This window comes from Dendrobates tinctorius, unplaced genomic scaffold (assembly GCF_039654945.1).
Source record: "Dendrobates tinctorius isolate UK_male_01 unplaced genomic scaffold, ASM3965494v1 ptg000059l, whole genome shotgun sequence".
Taxonomy (NCBI): Eukaryota; Metazoa; Chordata; class Amphibia; order Anura; family Dendrobatidae; genus Dendrobates; species Dendrobates tinctorius.
Window position 1 is genome coordinate 9,682,454 of NW_027361727.1, and position 19,155 is coordinate 9,701,608.

Below are 19,155 nucleotides of genomic sequence, written 5' to 3' on the forward strand. Positions count from 1 at the left end.
TGTGGCCTCTCCACTCTTCCTCCAGACTCTGGGACCTTGATTTCCAAATGAAATGCAAAATTTACTTTCATCTGAAAACACCTTGGGACACTGACAACAGTCCAGTTCTTTTTCTCCTTGGCCCAGGTAGGTCACTTCTGGCGTTGTCTTTTGGTCATGAGTGGCTGACACAAGGAATGTGACACTTGTAGCCCATGTCCTGGACACGTCTGTGTGTGGTGTGAAGCAATGACTCCTGCAGCAGTCCACTCCTTGTGAATCTCCCCCAATTTTTTCAATGGCTTTTTCTTAACAATCCTTTCAAGGCTGCGATTATCCCGGTTGCTTGTGCACCTTTTTCTACCACACTTTTTCCTTCCACTAAACCTTCCATTAATATGCTTGGATACAGCACTCTGTGAACAGCCAGCTTCTTCAGCAATGACCTTTTGTGGCTTACCCTCCTTGTGGAGTGTCAGTGCCTGCCTTCTGGACATCTGTCAAGTCAGCAGTCTTCCCCATGATTGTGGAGCTACTGAAACAGACTAAGGGACCTTTTTAATCGCTGCAGTAGCCTTTGCAGTTTTTTGTTAATTCTAATTTACTGAGATAATGACTTTTGGGTTTTCATTGGCTGTAAGCCATAATCCTCAACATTAACAGAAATAAACACGTGCGATACATCACCGAGTCTGTAATAACTTTAATGAGTTTCCCTTTTTGCATTGAAGAACTGAAATAAATGAACTTTTTGATGATATTCTAATTTTGTGAGAAGCAGCTGTATGTTTATTCAGATTAGATGTGATTGGCCAGAAGTCGAGCCCTTTAATGAGTCAAATCTAAGATAAAAAGACAATGAGCAAATACCTTTTAAATAAGTAAATAAATAGTAATGTTACATGTAAATGGTTAATTAACATTATTTTGTTAAAAAAAAAAAAAAAGTAAAAACTGTCCCACCGTGACAAGGGGACCGTACCTAACTGTTGTAGTTCATCTCACTATGTATCGGCAGACATACAAATAGATAAGGGCAGAGAAGGACCTGAGGCCCAACTGTTCAGACACCTGTCCCTGGAAAGCCATATAGACAAAAGAACAGCCCAAAAAAGGGAGGCACTGCCCTATTTGTACAAAAAAATAACCAAACCCCAAAAATTGAGCCATATTAAATGTTTAAGTGCAATGCATAGGTGTGCATTCACACAGAGAAATGTCTTGATAAAGTTGTCACTTCCCTTCCCTCGCTCCTCTAAGAATACTAAGATTATGGACGCAAAGAAAAAATATTTCTCCTATATAATATGGTAAAGGATTTTAATGCTTGAGAGGAGAATTATCGTGGTTATTCTTGTACATAGGAGCAGTGTTATATTAGTTATATTCTTGTACATAGGAGCAGTATTATAGTAGTTATATTCTTGTACATAGGGACAGTATTATAGTAGTTATATTCTTGTACATAGGAGCAGTATTATAGTAGTTATAGTCTTGTACATAGGAGGAGTATTATAGTAGTTATATTCTTATAAATAATGGCAGTATTATAGTAGTTATATTCTTTTACATAGGGAGCAGTATTATAGTAGTTATTTTCTTGCACATAGGAGCAGTATAATAGTAGTTATATTCTTGTACATAGGGGCAGTATTATAGTAGTTATATTCTTATACATAATGGCAGTATTATAGTAGTTATATTCTTGTACATAGGAGCAGTATTATAGTAGTTATATTCTTGTACATAGGGGCAGTATTATAGTAGTTATATTCTTGTACATAGGAGCAGTATTCTAGTAGTTATATTCTTGTACATAGGGGCAGTATTATAGTAGTTATATTCTTGTACATAGGGGCAGTATTATAGTAGTTATATTCTTGTACATAGGGGCAGTATTATAGTAGTTATATTCTTGTATATAGGGGCAGTATTATAGCAGTTATATTCTTGTATATAGGGGCAGTATTATAGTAGTTATATTCTTGTACATAGGGGGCAGTATTATAGTAGTTATATTCTTGTACATAGGGGCAGTATTATAGCAGTTATATTCTTGTACATAGGGGCAGTATTATAGTAGTTATATTCTTGTACATAGGGGGCAGTATTATAGTAGTTATATTCTTGTACATAGGAGCAGTATTATAGTAGTTATATTCTTGTACATAGGGGCAGTATTATAGTAGTTATATTCTTGTACATAGGGGCAGTATTATAGTAGTTATATTCTTGTATATAGGGGCAGTATTATAGCAGTTATATTCTTGTATATATGGGCAGTATTATAGTAGTTATATTCTTGTACATAGGGGGCAGTATTATAGTAGTTGTATTCTTGTACATAGGGGCAGTATTATAGCAGTTATATTCTTGTACATAGGGGCAGTATTATAGTAGTTATATTCTTGTACATAGGGGCAGTATTATAGCAGTTATATTCTTGTATATAGGGGCAGTATTATAGTAGTTATATTCTTGTACATAGGGGGCAGTATTATAGTAGTTGTATTCTTGTACATAGGGGCAGTATTATAGCAGTTATATTCTTGTACATAGGGCCAGTATTATAGTAGTTATATCCCACCAAGGACAAAATCTGCAAGGAGTTTGTATGTTCTCCCCGTGTTTGCGTGGGTTTCCTCCGGGTACTCCGGTTTCCTCCCACATTCTAAAGACATACTGATAGGGAATTTAGATTGTGAGCCCCATCGGGGACAGTGATGATAATGTGTGCAAACTGTAAAGCGCTGTGGAATATGTTAGCGCTATATAAAAATAAAGATTATTATTATTTATTCTTGTACATAGGGGGCAGTATTATAGTAGTTGTATTCTTGTACATAGGGGGCAGTATTATAGTAGTTGTATTCTTGTACATAGGGGGCAGTATTATAGTAGTTGTATTCTTGTACATAGGGGGCAGTATTATAGTAGTTGTATTCTTGTACATAGGGGGCAGTATTATAGTAGTTGTATTCTTGTACATAGGGGGCAGTATTATAGTAGTTGTATTCTTGTAAATAGGGGGCAGTATTATAGTAGTTGTATTCTTGTAAATAGGGGGCAGTATTATAGTAGTTGTATTCTTGTAAATAGGGGGCAGTATTATAGTAGTTATATTCTTGTACATAGTGGAGCAGTATTATAGTAGTTATATTCTTGTACATAGTGGAGCAGTATTATAGTAGTTATATTCTTGTACATAGGGGGCAGTATTATAGTAGTTATATTCTTGTACATAGGGGCAGTATTATAGTAGTTATATTCTTGTACATAAGGGGCAGTATTATAGTAGTTATATTCTTGTACATAAGGGGCAGTATTATAGTAGTTATATTCTTGTACATAAGGGGCAGTATTATAGTAGTTATTTTCTTGTACATAGGAGCAGTATTATAGTAGTTATATTCTTGTACATAAGGGGCAGTATTATAGTAGTTATATTCTTGTACATAAGGGGCAGTATTATAGTAGTTATTTTCTTGTACATAAGGGGCAGTATTATAGTAGTTATATTCTTGGACATAGGGGGCAGTATTATAGTAGTTATATTCTGGTACATAAGGGGCAGTATTATAGTAGTTATATTCTTGTACATAGGGGGCAGTATTATAGTAGTTATAATCTTGTACATAGAGGGCAGTATTATAGTAGTTATATTCTTGTACATAGGGGGCTGATACCAGGGAACACTAGCTTGCAATAATTGGATGCAGCACAAGTTTCCCGTTAGTCAGATCTGATTGTTTCTATGCAGTGAAGTTCTTAGCTACACCATAGGCACCTGCAGCAGCTTTAGTTCTGTATCTCGTTGAGGGTCTGCAGCTTTGGCTTCTTGTGATGGTTTACGTTGAGTGCTGTTAATGTGAATTGCGTTAGTGTTACCATCTGCTTCTCGCTGCTCGCTGTCCCGATCGTGACGTCCTGATTAAAGCTGGACAGACTCGGAGGGAGTAGAACCGGAGCAGATGTCAGAGGCAGCCGGCGATCGCTGTGATGTCTTCTTGTCTCTTGGCAGAAGAAATCTCAAACTGTTTGATCAGAACAATCTGAAGACCTGACATTTAAACCCTCTGCTGCCGGCCAAGGAGATCCGCGGATGCAGGGAACGCAGGGCTCAGCTTTTCTAGAGTGGCAGCGTTTATCATGGCTGTCAGACTGGCCATATTGCCTGTCATCCAGCTTTTTCAGGTATAGATTTTATTTTACAACTTGTTTCTGATGAGGCTTTTAATTTGCAGTTGAAGTGGGGGGGGGGGGGGGGGGGGGGGGGGGGATCTGCACAACTTTCATCTCTTGGAAGTTTGTTCTCCGCTCTGTGTCGGTGACAGGAGAACAATCAAGTTCTGCATCCTAATTAGCGCTGAGGATCGCGGCCGCTTTTATTGCTGCAGGTTCATATCTGATCGGCTTTGTTCAAAGTGAATGAAGGAACTTCTCCAGGAGCAAAAACAATTATAAATCAGACGCCTTATTCTTCTCCCAGAACGTTCTGTACACAGAATTAATGCTGCGGAGACGTTCAGGCGTTGTACAGAAAGGAAGAAGGGAATGAAGAAAGGAAGCAAAGAAAGAATGAATGAAGAACAGAAGGAAAGGATAAAGATTGGAATGGAGAGATTGGAGAAAGGAAAGACAGAGAATGGAAGGAAGGAATGAAGAATGGAAGGAAACCACAAGGGAAGTAATGTATAAAGGAGGCATGAAGGACAGAACAATGAAGTGAATGAGGATGGACAGAGGGAATGAAGGAAGGAAAATATAACAAACAATGAAGGAAATAATAATGAAGGAAAGATTCAGTTGCGAAAGGAGAGAATGAAAGGAAACAAGGAAGGAAGGAATGACGAATGGAAGGAAACCATAAGGGAAGTAATGTATAACGTAGGGTTGAAGTGAAGAAAGGAGAATGGAAGGACAGAATAATGAAATGAGGATGGACAGAGGGAGAGAATGAAGAAAGATTGAAGTTACAAAATAATAAATGGTAGAAGGAAACAAAGGAATGAGTGAAGGCTAAAAGAATAAAGGAAAGCTTGAAGAATGAAAGAAGGAAGCAGGGAACTGATGAAGAACAGAAACAATGAAGACTGGAAGGAAAGAATTAACATGGGAGAAATAAAAGACGAAAATAAGGGTGGATGGAAAAGAATGTAACAAAGTGGAAAAGAAAGAATAAAAGTAAGGAAAAAATGAAGACCAACCAGAAGGACAAAAGAAAAGAACTGCTGAAGGCCCCTCATGGTGCTGGTATTAAAGTTACCTCCTGTGGCGCTCTACAGGATAAAAATCGTGCAAGTAGAATAGTGCGGCCAATCAAAGTTCTTTGTCAGCCACTTTTTTTTTTCAACTTTCAAGATCTCTGCTCGCTGCCAATTTCCATTCTGCACAAGTTTACCGTATCTCCCAGCTAATATTGTCAAGTGGATTTTTGGTTGGGATGTCCATGGTGGTGGGAGAAGCTCTTAATGACATCTCCACAAGATGGGATCTCCATGTATTTTGGATTGACCTGTCAGAGGAGGAGGCGGAATCCTTGTGTGTGTCTCTGGACTTCCGCTCATCCGCTATGCTGGATTACCCAATTTTTACTAGTTATGGAGGAAAAGGCGAGTGTGCCCTAGAACCAAAGCATCAGAGGACGAGACAGAAATGTCCCGCATCAGCGAGGAGAAGAATAATCCGGGTGATATCGTGAGCCGGTGGCGCCATTATCACATTCTCTGGTGTAAATTATCTGCCCAGGGAAAGGTTCATTTTGGGTGAATTTCGCAGGAGCCATTAATGAGACGAGCGCAGTTTTCTGCATCTTCTTTCTTCTATTACTTTCTAACAAAAAATCTAGACGATAAAACACTTTATTTTCTCTGCGGTGAATGGGACGGGCGGACGGAAACTTTGCATTTAGACAATGTTTTGCCGAGTTATTGTCTCTGTTCTATGTAAATGAGCAAACACCACAGAAAGTAAATTACTAATGTGCCGCGCGTGTATTATAGGAATCCGCGAATCAGAGCTTCACTCGCTACAAAGGGGGCGACTGTTCTTAAAGGGGAGCTCCATCTTATAACAACATTCTAGGTCCTTAGTCTCAGTCTACATACAATAATAATAAAAAATTTTATTTCTATAGCGCCGACATATTCCGCAGCACTTTACATTTCAGAGGGGATTTGTACAGACAGTAGACATTACAGCATAACAATAATCACATAGCTCATAACAAGTACCAAGAGGAAAGAGGGCCCTGCTCGCAAGCTTACAGTCTATGAGGAAAGAGGTAGACACGAAAGGTGGGTGGTAAGGGTACCGTTACACTAAGCGATGCACCAGCGATCCCGACAACGATATGGATCGCTGGTGCATCGCTAAGTGGTCGCTAGTGAGCTGCCACACAGGCAGATCTCACCAGCGACATCGCAGGGGTCGGGGGTCTCTACTTACCTGTGAGACGCGGCGATCCTGACGTCCTCCCGCCTGCCTCCACGCGTCGCTCGTCGTCAGCTTCCTGCTGGGCTTCCTGCTGAAACGGCCCAGGACGTTCTCACGCGATCAGCGATAATCAGCGGGGGAGCCGGTCGTCGGTAAGTGTCACATGTAGCGATATCGCTACTACGTCACAAAACCAGTGATGTTACAGCGATATTGCTAGCGATATCGCTATGTGTAACGGGGGCTTAACAGTTGCCTTGATTGTATGGACCAGCCATAATGTTAAGTGTGTAACAGTACAGATGCAGAGGGCTAATGGATGCATAAAGCATGTGGGAACATGATGTGGGGAACCTGGTTATGGTAAAACTTTTGGCTGTGCCACACAGGGATAGATTAGGTTAATGTGTTGAGGCGTTAGGCCAGTCTGAATAAATGTGTTTTCAGGGCACGCTTAAAATTGTGGGGATTGGGGACTACTCATATTGACCTGGGAAGTGCATTCCAAAGAATTGGCGCAGTACATGTACAGTCTTGGAGACGAGAGTGGGAGGTTCTGATTATTGAGGATGCTAACCTCAGGTCATCAGCAGAACGGAGGGCGCGGGTAGGATGGTATACTGAAACCAGGGAGGAGATGTAGGGTGGTGCTGAGCCATGGAGAGCTTTGTGGGTGAGGGTAATAAGTTTATACTGAATTCTGGAGTGGATGGGTAGCCAGTGTAATGACTGGCACAAGGTAGAGGCATCGGTGTAACGATTGGCGAGGAATATGATCCTGGCAGCTGCATTCAAGACAGATTGGAGGGGGGAGAGTTTGGTAAGAGGGAGACCGATTAGAAGAGTTACAATAGTCGAGACGAGAATGAATAAGAGAAACAGTAAGAGTTTTTGCAGAGTCAAAAGTAGGAAAAGGTCGAATTCTAGAAATGTTTTTGAGGTGCAGATGACAAGAGCGAGCCAGTGATCGAATGTGGGGGGCAAAGGAAAGCTCGGAGTCATGTATGACCCCAAGACAGCGGGCATGTTGCTGGGGAGTAATAGTGGAACCACACACGGAAATGGCAATGTGGGGTATAGGTACATTTGTAGAGGGAGGAAGCACAAGGAGTTCAGTCTTTGACATGTTCAGTTTCAGATATAGTGAGGACATGATGTTAGACACAGCATTTAGACAATTACCGGTGTTTTCTAGAAAGGCTGACGTGATGTCAGGAGAAGAAGCGTATAATTGGGTGTCATCAGCATAGAGATGGTACTGGAAACCAAATCTACTGTTTGACCAATAGGGGCAGTGTTCAAGGAGAAGAGAAGGGGGCCTAGGACTGATCCTTGAGGAACCCCAACAGTAAGGGGAAGGTGAGAGGAGGAGGAGGAACCGGCAAAAGATACAGTAAAGGAGCGGTCAGAGAGATGGGAGAACCAGGAGAGAACAGTGTCCTTGAGGCCAATGGAAAGGAGCATAGTGAGGAGGAGCTGATGATCCACAGTGTCGAATGCTGCAGAGAGATCCAAGAGAATTAGCATGGAGTAATGACCATTTGATTTAGCTGTTAGATCATTAGAGACTTTAATGAGGGCAGTTTCAGTAGAGTGTAAGGAGCGGAAACCGGATTGGAGAGGGTCGAGAAGAGAGTTATCAGAGAGATAGCGGATAAGACGGGAGTGGACCAGGCGTTCCAGGAGTTTAGAGATGAAGGGAAGATTACAGACAGGTCTATAGTTAGCGGCACAGTTTTGGTCGAGGGATGGTTTTTTAAGTAGTGGATGTATGATGGCATTTTTAAATGAGGAGGGAAAGATACCAGAAGAGAGAGAGAAGTTAAATATTTTAGTTAGGTGAGGGGTGACAGCAGGGGAAAGGGGCTGGAGTAGATGTGACGGAAATGGGTCACTGATGCAAGTGGTTGGGCGAGAAGATGCAAGGAGCCTGCTTACTTCTTCTTCTGTGACTGGTTCAAAATCAGAGAGTGAGCTAGATGCAGTGGGGGAGGGAGGACAGTGCATGGTATGAGGGGATTGGGAGGTAATTTCCTGTCGGATCTGGTCAATTTTTTCTTTGAAGTAATTGGCCAGATCGTCAGCTCGGAGCTCCGTGGTTGGGGCCTGTACTCTTGGGTTGAGTAGAGAATGAAAAGTGTCAAAGAGACGTTTCGGGTTATTGGACAGTGAGGTGATGAGGGTGTTGAAATAGGTTTGTTTGGAGAGGCGAAGGGCAGTGTTGTATGTCCTAAGCATAAACTTATAATGGATGTTGTACTGCTCTCACAATACATCATGTCCTGTACTCTAGTCACCTCTAAAGCTGCATTCACAATTTCACTTGTTGCTATTGGCGTTGAGCTAAAGTTTGTAAAACTTATATGGTTACTATTGTATCCTGTTTAGATGATTCATTGTGACCTTTCTGATCCCAATTAATAGTCTACATTATACTCCAGACCTGCAGACTCAATACTACAGGCTTCAGAGCAGAAATACCCCAGCATTGCTTTCTTATACAGCATTTGCAAAGTGTGTACACTGGTGACTTACATTCTGGGCAATTTCCTCTATACAGCTGGGAAAAATGTCTTCCCATCCCCAGCATTATAGGGACTAAACTAAGACAGGGAGCGCCTGTTCACCGATGTGTTGGCTGTTACATATAATAGCAGAATAGTGAGTGCCGCTCTGGGGTATAATACAGGATGTACTGTAGCTCAGGATCACTAATGTAATGTATGTATACAGTGACTGCACCAGCAGAATAGTGAGTGCAGCTCTGGGGTATAATACAGAATGTAACTAAGGATCTGTACAGGATCAGTAATGTAATGTATGTACACAGTGACTGCACCAGCAGAATAGTGAGTGCAGCTCTGGGGTATAATACAGGATTTAACTCAGGATCAGTAATGTGATGTATGTACACAGTGACTGCACCAGCAGAATAGTGAGTGCAGCTCTGGAGTATAATACAGAATGTAACTAAGGATCTGTACAGGATCAGTAATGTATGTACACAGTGACTGCACCAGCAGAATAGTGAGTGCAGCTCTGGGGTATAATACAGGATTTAACTCAGGATCAGTAATGTAATGTATGTACACAGTGACTGCACCAGCAGAATAGTGAATGCAGCTCTGGAGTATAATACAGAATGTAACTCAGGATCAGTAATGTAATGTATGTACACAGTGACTGCACCAGCAGAATAGTGAGTGCAGCTCTGGGGTATAATACAGAATGTAACTAAGGATCTGTACAGGATCAGTAATGTAATGTATATACACAGTGACTGCACCAGCAGAATAGTGAGTGCAGCTCTGGGGTATAATACAGAATGTAACTAAGGATCTGTACAGGATCAGTAATGTAATGTATGTACACAGTGACTGCACCAGCAGAATAGTGAGTGCAGCTCTGGGGTATAATACAGGATTTAACTCAGGATCAGTAATGTAATGTATGTACACAGTGAGTGCAGCTCTGGAGTATAATACAGGATGTCACTCAGGATCAGTACATATATATCCATTATCTTTGTTACCTTGTAATCTTTGTTTATTTAAAAATACTAAATTTCTTGTAGTGAGCAGTACATTTGTGATTTATTCAGCTTAGTAATTCGCTAACACAAATTATTCATATTCTGCTCTGTTATATTGTGTCTCAGTGATAATGGGAGAAGCTCCACAATGAGACGATCTTATATGATATACACGACTCGTTGTCAAGAACATTTTACGCTACACTTGCGTTCTCATGTATGGTATAAGATGTATGTGACGAACAGCACGATCGGTGCCACCAATACGCCACGATCCCACCACTGACGCGGGTTTGTCGGCGGACGGAGGGAGGCGACGCACTGCCGGCACACGGCTATCACAGGCACAGTGGGGGCTTATCTTAGTTATCCCACCACTGGCACCATGTGACCAAAACACAGCAAGCTAATCTCGCTCTAACAATTTATCGCAGGGGGGTATTTTGGGTGCCCCACCACTGCTAACAACCTTCCAAGAACTGCGGGGATTTATGTATATCCCACTTTCTCAGTTCCACTTTGGAACTCGCAGCTCTCCGGCGCCCCCCTTACCCTCAGGTCATTCAGGGTACTGCACCTAGGATAATTAGTCACCGGAAGGGCTGCTTGTTGTGCACGGCCAATTAGACTATTACTGCAGTAAGGAAATTATCAATGCAGTGGCCTCAACCACTCATCCAGCAATATAAGACCCTTCCGGACTGCCAACCAGCCTAACCAACCGCACACACCACGCTGCCACCAGCCACGCTTTACTTAATCAGAGAGTTAATTAAGAGGGTCCGTGGCAACCCCCAAATTAGTAGCGATTATCTAAAAAAAGGCGCATAGTTCGTTTCCTAGAGCATGGAGGCAGACTGAATAATTTTATCATTTATTCCTCAAATGGGCGGTGATTACATAGATAAAAGTTGTTATAAAGTTGAGACATTAAATATGTACAATGCAGTATAAAACAAAAGGATTAAAAGGCAGAAAGGTAACACATGTGCTTAGGTGGTATTAGGCAGACCATGTGGCTCGGGGGATGGGCTGCAACCAAACATCCCAAGACATGGGGTAGGTCTGTTCAGCATCAGAACTCCAGCTCCAACTGACTGGAATTTGGTAGGGAATACCTTATAGCCTAGGGTCTGTGACCTCACGAAATGGGCGTTCTGGTGAGGTCCATCCCCCTTTCTCCAAGTTATGATTTGGCTACAAAACTTAGAATAACTATATCTAAACAAGAAAAGCCCGTACCAACACACATAGGGCATCATTGTTTTATGATTTACCGAATAGAATCCACTAACACCAAGCATGCCATGATTAAGGCATTCCATTTGGGAGCAATCCATAGCTCAATTTCTGGAGGTCCGAGAACCTCGCAGGAGCTTCCGTAGCGAAGCCGGGTCCACTCAGATCACAGAAATGTCCGTTTCATTTTTCTGCCATGACCGGGGCCCATGCTAGCTTAGTTTAATATCTCTCATACTTTTTATTCGGCCTGTCTGAGAACAAAAGAAATGCTTTCCCTTGGCTGTGCAGGGGGGGGGGGGAAGGAGGAGAAGGCTTCGAGAGGAAATGCCCGGTATCAGGTTTCAGATGCAGGCAGATAGCTGTACACACACAGCTGCTAGGGGGGGCACAGGGAGGGGGCTGCAAAAGCTGACAGGCTACTTTCTCATAGAATGAAGGATTCTTGAAGGTTACAGAAAACATCATACTTTATAGACATTTTACATTACAATGTATCTCGTCTTGTTGTGTTCTCCCAGGAGGATGCAACATTGTAACGGAGTCCGCAGCTCAGGAATGTTCCCGGCGCCTATAACATTTACATTTTACTAATAAACGGCCGGATGAAAATGTATTTATAGATGAGCCCCATACAAGGCAGATGGGGCTCCGTGACTGCGACATATGCCATGGCGGGGGAAGGCGATGATGTGTGTCAGTGTGATGGACGAGCCATCATGTAACCATCTTTCTGTTTCTGTTACAGAGGAGCTGAAGGAGAAATTGGCGCAGTACGTGGATGATGTGAACGCTCAGAAATCGGGATTTATTAAGGTGGTCCGCCACAGCAAGCAGGAGGGGCTCATTCGATCGAGAGTCAGCGGGTGGCGAGCTGCGACGGCTCCGGTTGTGGCTTTATTCGATGCTCATGTTGAGTTTAGCGTGGGATGGTAAGTGCCAGATGTCGCATGTGCCATCACCTGTCATTGGCACAAAGTTTTCATTCATTGACTGGTAGCAGAGATCATGAAAACAGAGATTATAGCATTGAAAATATACCCTGCAAATGATGAATCAGTCCTTTAAGGCCCTTTTCTTTTTGCTCGTGGTAGTTGCTGACTCTTTTTGTGCCACATTCATTATCATGATGCACATATATGGTCAAAGTCAGAAATGACTTTTTTTTTTTTTTTTTTGTTGCAAAAATTTTTCAAGATTTTCAGGCGGGGTGGGAAAACGTTATGAATGAGGCGGAAACATATGGAAAACATAAACCCCGTCCTCAGTGGCAAAAAAAAGAAATCAGTTGAAAATATAAAATAAACCTAAAAAAGGCACATGTGTAAGGATCAATTTGATGCAAGAAAAAGAGCAAAAACATCAAAAGCGCAAAAAAACCCACAAATGCGATTAATGAAACGGGCTACAAGTGAATTATTCTGGTGTTCAAAGGTTGAATTCTCAGGGATTCCTACACTTTTTAATCCTTTCTAAACCAATTTACAAAACGAAGATGTATAAAGTGCAATAAAATATCCATTAGACGACGGAGGCAGCAATGAAAAGGGAGAAAAAAAGAGGCTGGCGGAGAACTATGATACGGTGTTTTCTCCACTCCCAGGAGGTTGGGGTTCAGTCTCATCAGATGGTTGGTTACCATTTAGAGCAAGATATGCCGTAAATTGCCTTTCTAGAGAATAGGCAACCCATGATGAGTTGTAATGGGGATTGGGATGAAAATAGATATATCCTTTGTGTCTTATATTTCATTTCTATTAATTAATTGTAAACTCAAGTTCCACCTGGAGCTGCGTTTATAATTCTGCTGTTTTCCTGTTAGCTCTCAGGCTTAGGGCAGTTTCACACGTCAGTGTCTCCGGTACGTGTAGTGACAGTTTTCTCACGTACGGGAGACCCTGACACACGTAGACACATTCTCATGAATGTGTCTATGCAGATGTCAGCGTGTTTTCATGGAACGTGTGTCCGTGTGCAAAACACGCTGACATGTCCGTTTTTGTGCAACAGCACGGATCACACGGACCCATACAAGTCAATGGGTCCGTGTAAACACGTACCGCACACGGATGCTGTCTGTGTGCTGTCCGTGTGCGTTTTTAAAAATCAAAGGGTTAACATTAAAAATATTTCAAAAACACGGACAGCATACGGACAGCACACGGCTGGTACACACGGACATACGGATAGCACACGGATGACCTCCGTATGCACACGGACACACGGGTAGCTCCGGTACTGGTTTTTCCGGTACCGGAATTATCTGGACGTGTGAAACTGCCCTTAAAGAAGGTGTGGTGTTTGCACAGTAGTTTGGTGTGTTGTTTTTAATACTCCCATGATACAGTGCACTATAAAGCGGGGCGCTAGGAGATCTTGGCCAATATTACCATGTAGCAGCCAACAGAAATGTGAATGCAGCTTTGGTTGGGAGTAGTGTAAAAATGTACAAAGTATTTCAGAATCAGCACGCAGCTGCCAATTCTGTAAATGCCACCTACTTGTAGTGATTTTGCAGCACGTGGTGTCCAGTTTGGACCCTGAATCTTCTCCTTCTTTCTCCAGGGCGGAGCCGGTGCTGAGCAGGATCCAGGAGAATCGGAAAGTCATTATATCTCCATCTTTTGACAACATCAAATACGACAATTTTGAAATTGAAGAATATCCTCTGTCTGCTCAGGGATTCGACTGGGAATTATGGTGTCGATATCTGAACCCTCCAAAATCTTGGTGGAAGATGGAGAATGTGACTGCACCCATCAGGTACTATAGGTCCCCTCCTCCCCCTTGTGTGACATGTTCACTCTGCTGAGGTTTTCCAGCGTTCATTGCGTATTTGTCATGGGTTTACCACGACAGCGAGGAGCCAGAAGACTGCAGCGTCTGGTTTCTCCTACTCCTGAGCTGAATAGAAGCACTTCCCCTTTTTATTAAACAGTGTGTCTTTGGGCAGTGCAGGGGTTACTCTGCTCTGTTGAGAGCTCTTGGAGCTAAGGCTCTCAGCTGCGCACTGTTAGCCACTCCCATCGCCGATATAATCTGGGTCCTTTACACATTGTCAGAGCTAACTTATGCTGTGTGGCTTGGAGAATAGGTGTTAGTGGTTATATGAGAAGGTGTATGTTGGATGTATCCGTGACTATTGTTTGGTTTTGTGAGTGTGATAATTCCCTTTCTGCTCCTACTTTAGTTTTACCCCATCCTCCAGTCCCGGTCCATTCTTCAGTTATATGCGGGTGTGTATTTGTATGTTTGGTATTTTTCGTTATCCCTGTTCGCATTACCTTGTTAATCTGGTTAGTGTATTACGGTATACTACTACTCCCCTCTTCCCTGGGTGCGTAAAGGGTTCAGACGGAGGGCAGATTTAGAAGCTGAGGCAAGGTACATGGCCCCGACGTCTTCACCATCAGAAGTAACCTGGGGAACAGGGCGAGCTAGGGCGCCACCTAGCGTTAGGGACAGGGAAGGAGACCATGGTCCCGGGACACTCAACAACAGAGTTGAGACAGTATTCTATTCCATTTGCATTGAAATCTGACTTAGAATTTGGCTTTCCATCTGTTGGCTCTCAGTACGCCGGACCTACCGGTTTTCCTACACCTGTTCTATGACTCGCTGTGTTGCTTTGTGAGATTTTTTTTTTTTTTACTCTTAAATAAAGTAGCTGAAGCACAATGACCACAAACCCTCTATCTCCCAAAATGCAGCGCAGCAGAGTGGGGGTATGCGGCTGCAGACTGCAATGTTCTAAGTGGGGACAGTCATGTCCATGTGTACACAATGTGGAGATGGAGTTGTCGGAGGTTAAGTGTCCATTGTTCTGTTTGCTTTTTGCTTTAGAAGCCCCGCACTGATTGGCTGTTTCATCGTAGACAGACTGTACTTTGAAGAGATTGGTCTCCTGGATGAAGGGATGGAAGTGTACGGAGGAGAGAACGTGGAGCTGGGAGTCCGGGTAAGAAATGAATCTCATTCATTTATATGTTTCTGTCTTCAGGAAGTAGCTATCTGACATTTCATGGTGCTGCTTGCCCGGTCACCTGGTCACCCATAGGCTCCTTATTCTCCCTCTATTAACTCCCCCTGGCTGTCAGTCCTGGTGCTAGTATGCCACTGTCAGTCTAGTCCAACCTATATCATTACCATTTTTAGTCAGGGGAAGGCAACAATTCCTATGAGGCAGGTCCAATTTTTTTTTTTTTTGGAGGAGGAAGGGGGGAGAGGCAACATTTTTTCTGACCCCCAAATATGCAATCAGGATAAATCCCTGAATAAACCCGTCTTCTCCGGAAATCTAGTACCTAGAACTTGATCAAGCACTACAACTGCTCTTACACAAAAGAATCCAGTCTGTGATGATGATGGTGAGATATGGTTCCTCTGCTTGTAGAGGACACGCTTTACTCAGTTACATGCCCAGGTAAGAAAAAAGTCCTCCTGCCTTCACCAGCTCTCGTTCATGGGGTTCTTTGAGGCATCCTGTGGGGGAATGTAGTAGAATGGTGGCAAGAGTGAGGGAGGAAGTAGCTAACTTCTGTGGCTGCCGCCTGAGACACCACCCTGCACTGTAGGGACGGGGCGTGAATTGGAATATCGCACTGACAACTTTGAGATCTTCTCGCTGCCGTGAAATATAGTGTACGTTCCCTTCCTTCATTCTTAAGGGACCAATTCTGCTTCATCCACAAATCTAAAATCCGTTTTCCGAATCCCCCAGGAACTTATGAGATAATATACAACCGGAGCGCACATTCATCATCTCGCTGGCCCCCACATTGCTCGTATCTTATTAATTACCAGATATAATCACCATTCTGGCGCATGTAAATCACTGCTACGAGGTGCGGGAGGCAGAGCGAAGACTGAAGGTCAGATTCTGGGTCGTTATGTCATGCCATCCCTGTGCCCAATAAGTGCTAACTTCACCCCATCACCTTTGGATGAATCAGACCTCATAAAGAAGTGAAAGAGGAGCTGCTGCTGTCACTTTTACAATGTCTGACTTATCAGGGGGAATGAAGTTAGCGCTGATTGGGCTCAGGGATGGCGTGACATCACTGAAATGTCGCTGGCAATGGAGGCGAGTATAGATAATATTATACTGGAGGCATACATTCTGATTGAGAGAGGGTTGTCCGAGTAATGGGCAACCCCTTTAGTACTGATGTGTCGGTAATTCGCTATTGATGGAGATCTTTAGGAAATGCCTGAGCAGAGCTGGATCGCTCTTTTAGAAAAGCAGTAGCGCTAAAGTCGCCTGGTCCCTTTAATAGATAAAGGATCTATTATCCGGCAGCCTACGCCTTTCCAACCACCAGCATTCATTAGTTTATGACTTAATCCACGATGAGTTTTAAAACTTGACAGCGCCGATCGATAGGAACCGTTACTTAGCGTTAAGCACACGGTATGATTTCCCTGTATGATTACATGTTCCTAATGACAATCCTCATCGTCCTCCCGGGACTTGTAAGAGAAAATTAAAATCCAGCGGTTACCGGAGCCGCGCCCGATTCATTCCCCCTCTAACTACGTTATCAGCAGCTGTCATCTTTGAGCTGCACATATGCTGCGGTTCGGGGACTCGGCCGCGCTTTGCCTGTCACGCGGCGGGATTGTACTTATCGTTCGGTGGCGATGGCGCGTGCGTCGGGTTTACTGATAGTAACACCTGCTCAGCCCTCGCCCGTGCCGCTGATTTACTGCTAGTTAACGTGGCTTCTCGCATTTAGATCGCACAGCGGCTTTCTCTCGGCGTTGATTAAATATGCGGTGCATGCAGCGAGCGCGACTCTCCGGGACGGAACGCTTGTCTTGCGTTGGACCATCTGTTACGTTACAGCCTTTTAAATTATTCACAAACCTGAGCATGACACAAAGTAACAAAACAGAAAAGTGTCTCAACTTCATGTATAACAGCTCTTCACAGTAACGGCTCCGGGCCGGGTGTCATGGAGGACACTGGACTCTGCTCCATCTGTTTGTGATCAACCCAGGGACCAAAGTTTCTTTTCCTCCAGTTATGGATCTGGAATGTTTGATTTGCCGGGTTGACCAAAAAGATATTCAGGACCTCAGTCCAGCGGCCACGTTGGTCGTATGGGCAGAGACCCTGGAAACCTCCTCCGAGATCCCCGGTGCCACTTTGGATGAGTTGATCCGGCTCAAGATGGTTGTTGCAGCATAACAGACACAACATTTTCCGGGGTCTAGTAATCAGAAGAGGCGCCAAGGATCCCAGTAGGTAGGAAGAGGTATACAAGGGTCTAGCCCAACGACCAGGGTCCTGCAAATCTTCTCTCCACATCTCCACATTGTGATACATTAGATGGCTGCTGGCTGAACCACGCTTCAGCCGATCATTCGACCTACCACTTTCTCAGCTGAGCATCCTGTAAACGGGCGCTCATTTGGCGGAGCGCTGCCCACGTTTCATTTGGTGGCTTTATTATAGAAAACCACGCTATTGTCAAAAATTAGACATGCCCAAACAACATTACTCCCAATCATCAGTCACCTGGTGCCCCTGTTCACATTAGATCATTGTCTGAACCCATCAATATCGAAGGGCTCCGCCAACTCTGGTCTAACGTGTATGAGGGGCTTACGAATGGACTTCAGGCGACCAAGAGGCAGAAGCAGCAACTTCTTAAGAGATAGCTACCTCCTTTCCCAAGAAAGAGTTGAGAGACATGCAGAGTTCATACAGCTCCGCTTACTGCACGTAGGTGGTCAGGACCAGCAGGGAAAATTTGGGCCGATTGATCATTTGCAGGTTTTTGTTTGTTTTTTAGCCATTTCTCTTTATTTTTCTGGTATTGTGGTATTTTTCGTTGACTTTTTTGCTCTTTGTTTTTTCAAAATGGCGCACAAGGTTCATGAATTGTGTGCAAAAATCAGAAATGCTGCTTAAATGTAAGCTATTTTACAACCTTATTTTTTTTTTTGTACAAAAAGACTCATGATCCAATGAAATGTCAAAAAATTTGTGGAAAAATCCCAGGAGTATAATCTCATGTAATCTCCGGTCCTCTCAAGACCTCCTTCTCTCCTCCACACTTATTCGCTCCTCACCCAACCGCCTCCAAGACTTCTCCCGAATAGCCCCCATCCTCTGGAACTCTTTGCCCCAACACGTCCGGCTATCAACCACACTCGGATCCTTCAGACAGAACCTGAAAACCCATCTCTTGAGGAAAGCCTAAAGCCTGCAATGATCCCCACTGCCTCCTCACCACTACTGGAGCTACCGCCTCACCACTACTGGAGCTGCTGCAACCTCCCCAACCTACTGTCTCCTTCCCCACCATCCTGTAGCATGTAATCCCGAAAGGGCAGGGTCCTCTCTCCTCTGTATCAGTCTGTGATTGTAAGTTTGTTTGCTGTAAGGGACATCTGTAATCTATGTACAGCACCATGGAATCAATGGCGCTATATAAATAAATAATAATAATAATAAAAATCCGTTCAGCTGCTGCAGTGCATGGGATTACGGTGGCCGCATAGATCGCTACAAATCACGGCTGTAACTACCCGCTCCTTTACCAATGTAGTTGCCCTCCTACAGGCATGGCTGCCCCTCGGGGAATAGAGCGCCTTGCCGCTCCTGATAGACACCGGAGGAATTCCTGGCGCTCGACGTATACGTCCCATGTCTGACGGGTTTATCATTTTATGCCATAATGGAAATGCTCCTTGTTTTCTCGTGTAATGATCGATCAGTAAAACCAGAGAATGGGAGCGAGCGCAATGAGCGCCACGTCCTGGCCGGCGCTGCCACATTGATGCTCTGTGCAGATGACGAGCCGTCCCTGGGTCCTGGGGATTTTATCCCATTTTTTTACTTTTCTATTGCTTTACACAGACTGGTCGCACGGGCAGAGAAACACAACTGACCAGAAACACGGAGAGCAAATACGATCCAGCGAGCAGAGGAGTGACGGACAAGGTTCAGCTCCACCGGTTCT

The 19,155-nt window shown here is 43.6% G+C and overlaps 1 protein-coding gene across 4 annotated transcripts in view; it reads left to right on the forward strand.

Moving 5' to 3' along the window:
- GALNT18 (polypeptide N-acetylgalactosaminyltransferase 18) overlaps window positions 1-19,155 on the forward strand; it is a 253,671-nt gene that overhangs the window by 196,364 nt on the left and 38,152 nt on the right. For all 4 annotated transcript variants that reach the window (XM_073578383.1, XM_073578381.1, XM_073578382.1 and 1 more), the window contains exons 4-6: window positions 11,934-12,117; window positions 13,751-13,948; window positions 15,029-15,143. In XM_073578383.1, the coding sequence (XP_073434484.1) occupies window positions 11,934-12,117; window positions 13,751-13,948; window positions 15,029-15,143 (497 nt within the window). The remainder of the gene's footprint in view (window positions 1-11,933; window positions 12,118-13,750; window positions 13,949-15,028; window positions 15,144-19,155) is intronic.